At 31.8% G+C, this 11682-nt stretch overlaps 1 protein-coding gene across 2 annotated transcripts; it reads left to right on the top strand.

Annotated features, from left to right (window-relative positions):
- Positions 1–288: 288 nt before the first annotated feature.
- On the top strand, positions 289–5729 carry LOC115697452 (allantoate deiminase 1). 2 transcript variants are annotated; one of them, XM_030624463.2, is made up of 12 exons: positions 289–727; positions 947–1041; positions 1405–1508; positions 1587–1671; positions 1842–1958; positions 2537–2646; positions 2732–2837; positions 3000–3086; positions 4654–4896; positions 5004–5129; positions 5219–5380; positions 5473–5729. In XM_030624463.2, exons 1-12 carry the CDS (start codon positions 649–651, stop codon positions 5593–5595), a joined length of 1437 nt encoding a protein of 478 aa, XP_030480323.1. In that variant the 5' UTR covers positions 289–648; the 3' UTR covers positions 5596–5729. The 2 variants fall into 2 exon arrangements, with proteins under 2 accessions (XP_030480323.1, XP_030480324.1); XM_030624464.2 differs by lacking the exon at positions 289–727 and having other exon boundaries at positions 941–1041; positions 1398–1508.
- Positions 5730–11682: the final 5953 nt, after the last annotated feature.

The raw sequence follows: 11682 nt of genomic DNA, 5'->3' as shown, positions 1-11682 counted from the left end.
ATTCTATTCTACCTCTTATAACGAAAAGAACTTAAATCAAAATACTTAATAGCATGGCAATACATTTATATAAAACTTCTATCCCGAGCGCACGCAAAGGAGCCGTAAGCTTGGCTCGTGACTCTTGTAATTAGTCTGTTCGTAATTTTTCTAAAAGTACTCTTTCAAATACTCTTAAATCTTTTGAATTGTGAATTTCGCTTGCTAATAAAATTTATCCACTTCCATTAAAAAAAAAATGGACATAATATATCTGTTTGCTTCACCACAAATTATGGCTCTTAATTTCCTTGAAACAAAAGGAGATACTCTTTTGCACGTGGGATTCAGAGTCAGGGTGCCATCCAACATTATTATTATATTTTCAAATAAATAAATAAATAAATAAAGTTTGTATTTTACTATAGGAAATAATAATAATAATAATGCATCGGTCATCACCATCTCCACCACATATATATGGACAGAGTTGGCGTTTTCCATAAGAGAGAGAGAGAGAGAGAGATAGAAGCGAGAGAGAGAGAGAGAGAGAGAGAGCAGTTGCCAGCTATCACGAAGAGGAAGACGAAGTTACCGCTGGCTGCTCCTGCTTTTCCCTCATCAGACCCTTGCTCTTTCTCTTCTCTTCGTCCCTGATCAATCTCATCAATGGCTTTTTCAATCATCATTTTCATTTCCTTTTTCTCTGTTCTCCTTTCCGCCACCTCTACAAATATCATATCATTAGGTTTTTATTTTCTTTCAAATTTATTATTTATATTTTCTCATTTGCATACTTTTTCTTTTTGTTTTTCACTTGAATATATATTCATGAAGCTTATATGTAGATCATGTATCTATTAAGCTTTCCTTGTAAGCATGTGTGTAGATACATATGAATGTATAAAAGAGAGAATATATATGTGTGTGTGTGTGTGTGTGTATAACCGAGTGAATAATGGTATAGGAGAGGGAGCTGAAGATTCAGAAACCAGATTGAAGGATTTGTATCAAGAAATCCTCAGGGATGAGGCTGTGTTAAGGCTTCAACAGCTTGGTCAGGTATTCTTAATTCTTAGTTTTCTCTATTACTAACTGAATATTGTTTAGCAAAAAAAAGAAACCTCTCCTTTATTAATTGTCCGAACTTATCTTCTTTTTCTTTTTTCACTTCTTGCATAATAACATCAGCTAAATATTTTACAAAAAATTGGCTACAATTAGATTTTTATCCAAATAATACAATATCCGATGCCCAAACATCAAACTTTATTTCAAATTGCAGATTTTAAATAATTTTGCAACTTGTTCTTTTGGTTTTATATTTATTTATTATATATATAAATATTCTTAAACATATATGCATGCTTTGATTATGAAAGTTTTAGACATGTGGAATACTTATGTGACTGCCATAGATAACAGGTAAGTGATTCTGATGGCTATTTAGAGAGGACATTCTTAAGCCCAGCTTCTGTGACAGCAGGGAATCTTATTCGCCAATGGATGGAGGATGCTGGTTTGAGAACGTTAGCTTTCTATCTATTTACATTTTGAACTTTTGTTTCAGAATTCCTTTTGGCTAATTTATTTATAATGATTTTCAGGTGGATTGATTGCATGGGGAATGTGCATGGTCGGGTTGAGGGAAGAAATGCAAGTGCTGAGGCCCTGTTAATTGGTTCTCATTTTGTAATACTTTTTAACTTTTCTCTTATCAGCTTCTGTCAGGGTTAAATTTTAGAGACAAGTGTACTTGTATGTGCACACATACAAAGAAACACATTGTTTATGAGATTGAAAAAGGGTATATAGAGCACAAAAAATCGGTGGTGACATTTGTCTCTTCATTTTCCAACTAGGATACTGTTATTGATGCCGGGATGTTTGATGGGCCATTGGGAATCATCTCTGCAATAGCTGCTGTGAAAGTTATGAATATCTGTGGAAAGTTGGGAATGCTTAGGCGGCCAGTTGAGGTCAGTGGATGTATTGTATTCATGTAGAATTTTAGATGAGTCGTATTGAAAGTTATTTAGCTATGTCCTTGTTTTTGGCATGATAAAGTTGAATCCCAAATAAAGGACACACATATTATTTGTCATTTTGTTTTCAAAGCTACTCGTTGAACAAAATAAATCCTAGTCTTTTAGTCAATTTTGGTGGGTATGTTTTATTCTGTTTTTTTTTATCATAGATCTCTATGTTAAAATTATAAACCCCACTTTTTTCCAACCTATGGGTTCTAAGTAGCTTAACTTTCTTAATATGCCAAAGCATGGTAATTTTTCATTTTGCATGTTGCTTTCAATTGTTTTCCAACCTCAAAATATGTGAAAAGACTGTTGTCCTAATCGTGTTGTTAATGAAATGTATGAAGTATCCAACAAATGTATATTTCTTTCTATTATATATTTATTTTGTTTGTTCTTCTTTCCAAGGGGATGCTGTAGAATTATCAATTCCTCCTAGATATACCGTGATTGATATATTCTCCAAATAGCTTTGCAACTATTCTACCTATCAAATGCATTGTTTCTATTGTTGAATCTTGCAGGTGATTGCATTCAGTGATGAGGAGGGAGTAAGGTTTCAATCTACATTTCTAGGTAGTGCTGCTGTTGCCGGAGTTTTGCCAGTTTCAACGTTGCAGATATCTGATAAAAGGTTTCATTGACACTACTAATATATCATTCTATAGTCGTTTCTATTGTTTATTATCAATAAATTTATAATGTTGTTTTTCACTCAGTGGTTTAACGGTTCAAGATGTTCTTAAGAAGAATTCAATTGATATTACAGAGGAAAACTTGTTGCAGCTCAAGTACGACCCAAAGACTGTTTGGGGTTATGTTGAGGTATGATCTCTTAGACTAGCTAGTTTTCCCATTGATTAGCTTACTAAAGGTAGCATTTTTTTGTAGTGTAGTGTAGTTTTCCCTTTGTAAAAAGTTTATTTATTATAAGTTAGCAAGTGTTCTGAAGTTTCACTTCTACTGTTCTAACTGTCAATGTTGCAGGTTCACATTGAGCAAGGTCCAGTGTTAGAATGGGCTGGCTTTCCTCTAGGAGTAGTTGAAGGCATAGCTGGTCAGACAAGACTGAAGGTAAATGAATTTTAGTGTGCTAGAAAGATGTACTCTCCAATTGGCTCTCCATGATATGAATACATCATAGTTCAAGATATTTTATGTAGCTGCAACATGACCTGATCATATTTTCCTTGGATCACTTCATGAAACATGTGACCTGATATTCTCAATGGACAGTGATGCAAATAGAGATAGTGAGACGAAATCTTGAGTATTTTAGATGGGGCTATATGCAATCTAGAATTCTTGAGATTAGTAAATAAACATTTAGTGATGTGCAGTTTGTCCTATGCAATTGCAACCCTCGCAAATAATTTGTCCACTTATAACCATGAATAAGGACAAGCTAGGAGGAGATAGAAGAAAAGGAAATTGAAGTGGGTGGAAATATTTACAAAGTGAAAAAAGACAAAAACCTCTAGGAAACATACATTCAGAATGACTTTTCTCATAAAGATGAATAGCATGCTGACTATTGATTTGATAGGCCTTAGGATACTAAATAAAAAAGTATAAATGGTAATTGCAATGAGGCATTAGTATTATATATATGAGTGAATAGAAAAGGAAAGAGGGAGAATGAATTAGTTAATGAGCAGTAGCACTTGGGAGAGCACTGGGTCTCTCGAATACCCAGCAACACTGTACTCTTTACATTTTGCTATCAATATATCAGCTTATTATTTTGATATAATTGCTACTGTTTATATTAATTGATAGGAAATTCCTATCAAGTTGTCTCTCCCAAGAGCTACTGCTCATTAACTAATTCATTCTCCCCCTTTCCTTTTCTATTCACTCATATATGTATATATATATATATAATACTAATGCCTCATTACAATTACCATTTATACCCTTTTATTTAATATCCTAAGGCCTATCATGACTCTGTTGAACTTGCTACATGAGCATTAAATTAGGATTATATGCATCTTTCGTCAATTATCAGTTTACATTTTAGTGTGGTGACATTTATAAACATGCAGCTTCCTAGAAATCGTTTTCCACTGACTGACAATATTCATATGAGCGTGCCATGCAATCAGTCTCATACTTTCAGTTGCTGTTTAGTCAAATCCAGCTCTGATTTATGTTTTCCATTTCTATTTCCAAAATCAAGTATGATTCTTTTACAGCTACTTGTTAGAAGAAATGTTTAAAAGCTTCTTTTTTATCTTCTGTTCTTTCCTCCATAACCTTATACACGCTTTAATTGATTACCATAGCTAATAATAAAGACACGTCCCACTTATTACGATAGCTAGTTGCTTGTGATCTTTCCATTAGACCTTGGTAGTCATTTTACTCAGGTTAAACTCCGTCTTCAAACTTTTTCTTTATTTCTCTTTTTTCCTGTTTAATATTTCCTTTGTATGTCAACTGTATTAGTTCTACCTGTTCAATACATAGCTTGTGTAAGCATGTAATATATGTGGTTAAAGGATAAATGGAGGACAGAAAAATTTACTCTTAGCATTCTCATAATTTGTAGTTCATTCATGCGAAGAACTTGTATGCACATTAGCAAGCATATAAGACTAGTAATGACTTTGACGAAAATATGTGCACACCATTGCAGGTTACTGTCAGAGGTTCTCAAGGTCATGCTGGAACTGTTCCAATGTCAATGCGTCGGGACCCTATGGCTGCTGCAGCTGAGATGATTGTATTTTTGGAAAGTCTTTGTAAACATCCTGAGAAGTTCATGCCATCTGATAGTAACTGCAATAGTTCCACATTAGAATCTCTTTCAAGCTCTCTTGTCTGCACTGTTGGAGAAATATCGACATGGCCAAGTGCAAGTAATGTTATCCCAGGCCAGGCAAGAACTTGAGCTCGTGCAATTGCTGATAGTAGAGTAGCACTGAAGATGCCTTTGTGTATTGTCAAAATTTAACGTGCACATTGAATATGGAATATTAATTTCAGGTTACATTCACAGTGGATTTACGTACCATAAATGACATGGGACGCGAAGCTGTGATTTACGAATTATCGGATCGGATATACCAGATATGTGATACACGATCAGTGTCATGCACAATTGACCGCAAGGTGCAGAACAATATTTATGTAAAAAATTGTTAATTTTATTAGAAGAGCAATGAGTAATAATTTAATACATGTTCTATTGTTCATTTCAGCATGATGCCAATGCAGTAATGTGTGATTCTGAGCTGAGTTCACAGCTCAGGTCTTCAGCATTTGCCGCGGTCAAGAGAATGAGAGGCGAGATCCAGAGTGAATTGCCAGTCTTAATGAGTGGAGCAGGACACGATGCAATGGCAATTTCTCATTTAACAAAGGTTTGCTTACTCTTTTTTGCTTCACCATAAAACTAGTTTTGATAGTGTAAATTGTCCCTCATTATAACATTTTGGTCGTAATACATGAACAGATTGGTATGTTATTTGTCCGCTGTCGTGGAGGAGTAAGTCACTCACCCGCAGAGCATGTATTGGATGATGATGTTTGGGCATCTGGTTTGGCACTCTTGTCATTCATAGAAACTCAGTTGTAAAATAGAAATATTTAGCAACACTGTACAGTAGCATCTCAATAATGTTAAGTTATATGTATGTTGTTTCTCAATTGTACATCTCTTACTGTAGACTTTGGCCAATGCCATTATTTAAACAACTTTATTTTCATCTAGCTTTTATTGTCATTTAAGTGGCAAAGTGATTTAAAGAAACGATCACATAGGCTAGCTCAGGTAGTTGGGTCCTGGATGAAAATATGTCTATTAATGGAACTATAATTTATCCAAAAATTGTCGACATTTTCGATGTAATACGAAAATTCATATATATATATATATATATATATATATATATAGGTTAATGTTATGTCATGATCTATTAATTTATAAATTCGTTCAAAATAATAGAACGTATTTCAGAGGAACAATCCTCTAACTGAAGCACACGACCTGTAGAGAAACAAGAGTCTCTTGCTAAGCAATGAGTCAACTTATTTGCAGATCGTTTTACAAAATACAAATTATGAAGGCATAAAATACCGCTTTGAATCGTTTGGACACACACCAAGCTATATATTTCTAATATAATTCTATCCCACGAATGAGTTGCAATTCAACTCAATGCTTCTTTAATGCCTATTATCTCAGTAATTTTGAGTTGAACACATCCAATCTTCCCCTTGTTGAATGCTTCTACAATAGCACCATGATGATTCTGAGCTACAACACATGCCAAAAGACAAGACTCGAACCGAAAAACCTAAAAGGAAAAGACTAAAAAACCATGTCAAAAGATAAGACTAAAGAACTATGTCAAAAGACAAGACTAGTGGAAAAACTAAATTAGTTTCAACACATAAATACGATCACAAAATTAAAATTAATTAAAGAATGAACTCCTTATAATGCTATTATATTATATTGATAAGTTATTGGGATGCCAAACTTTAGATCTATATATGATGTGATATAATGATAATTAATTAGTTAGTTTTCTTTTTAATTAGGCTCAATAAGGTGATATTAAGTGCAATATATGTATGTTTATTTTTTTTTTAATTAGGCACTGTTTTTTTTTTTTTTTAATTTTTGAAATAGAGCTTGAGATTTTGATTTTTTAAGAAATTTATTTTAACTATTGCTACATTGGTGTGTTATTTGAATGTGATTATATATATTTTTTAAATTTTTAAATTTTTTTAATTAGGTAACATATCTGATAATGCATATATCGTAATTTATTTATTGTTAACCAAAACTCAAATAACCAAATTTGAGTGTATCTATATATTTATTGGATTTGTAAATATGATATAAAAGTTTTTTATTTGCAAATTTTACGAAAAATATGGTGTGTGAATTCAATTTAAAAGATAAAATAAATAACAATAAAATTAAAAATATGGTTAAAAATATTTATAATATTTATAATAGTTTTTCATTTTATTTTAATTTAAAGTTAAATCAATAAACTTAAAAATTAGATTAAAAATATTATTAATATTCTAAGTATTTTAAATTAAAATAAAAAATTTATTTATATAATTTTTATTTTTAAATATATATAATAATATTATAAAATTAATAAAGAATATTCTGTTAAGTAATATGATATATTTTGTTAAAGTTAACGTAGAAACTAAAAAAACATCGTTAAACCAAGAATTATGTTACATAGCCACACTTTATATAGTATATATATATATATTTATAGATATCACATATACTCGTCTTGAAATATAAAAAGTAAAAATAAATTTATGAATATCTATATATCTATATATATTCACATGTCAAAAGGTCTAAATTTTCTTATTTGTAGTTTTTCTAAATTTTATTTAAAAATAATAAAATAAATAATGTAACAACCATTACATGCAACAAGGGTGTGTAGGGCATGTATGTTGGGCAATCCTTGTTGCATGCACGTTGATTGTCTCCTCTTCTTCGCCACTCTCCTTCCCCATCTCTCCAACTCCCCCTTTTCTTCCCCATCTCCCCTACTCGCCCTTCTCTTATTTTCCATCTCCCCAACTCGCCACTCTCCTTCCCCATCTCCCCAACATGCCACTCTCCTTCCTCATCTCCCTAACTTGCCCTTTCTCTTCTTCTCCATCTCCCCAACTCGCCCTTCTCTTCTTCCCCATCTCCCTAACTCGCCACTCTCCTTCCACATCTCCCCAACTTGCCCTTCTCTTCTTCCCCATCTCCCCAACTCCCCCTTCTCTTTTTCCCCATCTCTCCATCTCCCCAACTCTTCACTCTCCACTACAACAAATATCAAAATTCGCTATGGTCCTAAAAACAATTTTTTTTTTTGGACCATCGCTAAATAAATTAAGTAACTATTTAAAACCGTCGGGAAAAATTTAGTATTCCTGACGGTTTAAAATCATAGTAAACAAAATAGTTGACGTTTTTATAATAAAATGCGAATTTTTAGGAGAGCCTTGTACCCAACGGTTTAAAACCATCGGGTATAAGGGCCCATTAAAAAATCGTCACCTACATCTTGTCATGTTTCCCACGGGCCCACCTACTTTTTTTCTATTTCCCACATGCCCACCTGTTTCTTATCACCTATTTGTTCTCTATTTCTCACATTCTAAAATGGAAAACTTAACTCTCCAAAGTGTTGGAAATTATTTTACTAGGATCTTAGATCTACTCACAAGTATGTTGTTTAACACCCTAAATATGAACTTTCTAAAACGATAAAATAAACACATATAAAGTTAAGAAAACCTTACATTGATGCAGCGGAATTAATGTCTCCTTCCACTCAAATCTCTAACCCTTGTATCCTTTCTGTCGCAGAGTATTATCAAGATCTGAGCTCGAATATCCTTCTCTTTGTGTGTGATCCTTCACAGTCTTCCAATCTATGATTGAGTTACCACTTGTTGTGTGTGGGCACTTACTCTATCACTAAGGTTCGAAATTTAGAAGAAGAAAAGAGAGAGAGAGATTTCAGCTATAGAGAGAAAAGGGAAGGCTCAGTTTTTCTGAAGAGAGAATTTTCTGTCAGAAGATGTTGTGAAAGCATGAGTTTTCACTGAGCCATTACTTTCTATTTATAGGCAACTACTAGGTTTAGATTAGGAATTATTTGGCATTAACATAATGAAAATATCAATTTGAAAAACCACTATAAGTGGCCAGCCATGGTGTGTAATGGGCCACACTTGGATTTTGCAGTTTTCACAACTTTTATTTCTATTTTCTCAAAAACGCAAATTTTCCAATTCTAACCTTTTAAATGACAAAACTAATTATTTAATAACTAAAATAGATTATTAAATAATATTGACATTTAATTTAATTATTAATTAGACATATAAAGTCCATTAATAAATAAATAAACCTAGAATCTCTTTTCTTTACAATTTCGCCCCTGCTTAGTGAAAATTCATAAATTAGACATAGTCTAACTTTAGAATTATAATTGATTAATCACAAATCAATTATTGAGTCTTACAAGTAGTATATTATCAACTAGAATGGGGACCATGGATCTATATGCTGAGCTTCCAATAAGTGAACCGAATTTACTAGGTAAATTCCTGCTTATTAATTCTTCGTTGAATCCACTCTTAGAACTTAGAATTGCACTCTCAGACTTATATAGAGCATATTATATGTTACACGATATAGATATGCTATCTCATTTAACCATTGTTATAATCTTATTGTGATCAAAGATCCTCTATATAGATGATTTACATCGAGATGGGATAATTTTACCGTTCTCACCCCTCAATGTATTTTGCCCCTTAAAACACTTAACTATCTGTAAATGATGTTTAGTGATTTAAGTATTAGTCACTTAAACAAGAGCTCATCCATTTACTTCTATTTAGCTAAGCTCGAAGGGAATCATCACTTGACTTCTATAAACCAGTAGAAGCTATAGATTCCATATTTATGTTCAGCACTCCCACTCAATCATACTATCATGTTCCCAAAATATACGTATCACACTGACCCAAAAGTAGGCTTAACTAATAAATCAAAGAACATGAATAGTACTCCTCAGTTGAGCCTAAGCATATCAGGATTCAGATTCTTTTAATCTTACGATCAACTACTTATATTGACTTGGAAAGATATAACGGTAAGTTTATAATATCATAACTAAGTTGCAATATCAGTCCAATCCAATGTATACTCCATACATTCGAAACTAGTATACTTTACTAATGTCCTGGAAAGAACATAACACTTACTCCAAGTGTAAGTACACATCATCGCTGATTATCACATTAGTGTAAATCCAAAACACTGATGAAACAAGGACTTAGTCTTTTGATTCATATGATCACAATCACATTCCACTATGTTGACGATATTGTAATTGTGAATAAACATATGATCTGGATTTAACTGATTTTGTGTATAAATGTAATAAACATATTAAACCATTAGCATGTAAAATTCATGCAAACATAAATCACTTCAAATTTCTTATATTGATAACTAATCAGATTGTAAAGGGTTTTATTTAGGGCACAAAACCCAACAAACTCCCACTTGCACTAACATAAAACTAAGTGTGCAAATAAGTCAATCTGATGTCTTGATCTTTAGATCAAGTGTTGTATATTTGAATCAACCCAAACTTCTGGAAACTAGTTCATAAATATATTTATGAAACATCCTTTACTATATGCTTTACTCATCAAGGGATACTGAAATCAACTATTTTAAAGTACATCTGAATAAACAGAAGACATATCTCTCATATTTTAAAATATGAAATTGAGATAATACAGTGTAGACTTTTCTTCAGTAATATAACTTTCTGGTAATTTCGAATTTACAAAGTTATAGTTCTTCTCTGGTAGAGCTTGAATTATTATAGAATAATTCCTCCACCCCCAAAGTAACCACCATCTCATAAGTTCGAATAAGTTGGTGAGATACAAGGATAACTGGTATAGTTCCTTAATATCTAACATATAGATCACTTTCAAAAATCTTTCTTGAATATCTTCTAATGTTCCTTATTTGATTACATCTCAGATAGCCCCCACTCAATAGCAGATGTCTGGATAAATAATACTTTTAACCTCTTTCTTGTTTGGATAGTTATCTAGTTGTGACTTATTATATTAGTCCAAAACTTTAAGTTTCTTTTTAAGACTAAGTCATCAACATAGCATACTAGTATTTGAAGTGAAAAATCCTTGCCAGATATTAAGTAATCAAAATTAAGATACCATAAAATTTTATGAGGATTAAGAATTCATAGTTCAAGTCATTCGAATAGACTGAACTAGAGTTATATCTATCCACATGAATGGTTAGATTTGCTCTTCAGAAGTGTTTATAAGTTCCTATCACAAGTATCAACCTAATGAAGATGGGTAAAGAATTTTAAAATTCTCCCACTCAATTAAGGTAGTGTGAAACATTATCAAAGAACTTTTATAGGTATCAATTTTTACTACCACAGTAAAACAAAATTGGAACATACAATCAAGATTAAGGATTTATATTGATAATAGCTAAGTCATTATATTACTTCCATGTTTAAAGAAAATATGTGTTACATAGGGTATTGTGGAGTAAACTCCACCCCTAAGTATATACATATAGGGTATTGTGGATAAACTCCACCGCTAAGTATATAAAGATTATGATCCACCCCTAAAGGTTGTAAAGATCATGATTCTCTAAGTGTGATAGAGTTTATGTGGAGTTGAAAAAGATCTAGAGTTCATTAGATATAAAAGATCGTTGAACTGCATAGTTTTCTTAACTTTTCTCCACCCCTATCAGATCAAAAGATCCTTTTATTAAACAAATTCTTAATAATTGTATTAGAATTAACAATTATTAATAAACATAGAAATAATTTCTTTAGTTTATTTAATATAACTCTATGAAGAGTTGTAAATATTATAGAATTTGCATCAATAACAAAAACACTTACACATACAAACATATAAATATAATGTCGTAATAGTTGTTTAAGATAAAGTAAATAAAGCTCAATCTCATAAATTGCAATTTGTTTGAATAGAATAATAGAATAAACTTTATTAATAATAAAAAAAATATTGCAACAATATGAGAAAACAGGGATAAAAATCCCTAACTAAAATTTGAAATCCAAATTTTCTT

This window comes from Cannabis sativa, chromosome 7 (assembly GCF_029168945.1).
Source record: "Cannabis sativa cultivar Pink pepper isolate KNU-18-1 chromosome 7, ASM2916894v1, whole genome shotgun sequence".
In the NCBI taxonomy this organism is placed as follows: domain Eukaryota; kingdom Viridiplantae; phylum Streptophyta; class Magnoliopsida; order Rosales; family Cannabaceae; genus Cannabis; species Cannabis sativa.
The sequence above is the reverse complement of the archived record's forward strand: the minus strand, read 5'-3'. Positions and strand labels throughout refer to the sequence as shown.

Bases quoted from the DNA above. Each gene is read 5' to 3' on its own strand.
- LOC115697452 (XM_030624463.2), top strand. From the start codon at position 649: ATGGCTTTTTCAATCATCATTTTCATTTCCTTTTTCTCTGTTCTCCTT. The intron at 1,959-2,536 runs GTCAGTGGATGT...TGAATCTTGCAG, and splicing joins TGCTTAGGCGGCCAGTTGAG to GTGATTGCATTCAGTGATGA. The intron at 2,838-2,999 runs GTATGATCTCTT...TCAATGTTGCAG, and splicing joins CTGTTTGGGGTTATGTTGAG to GTTCACATTGAGCAAGGTCC.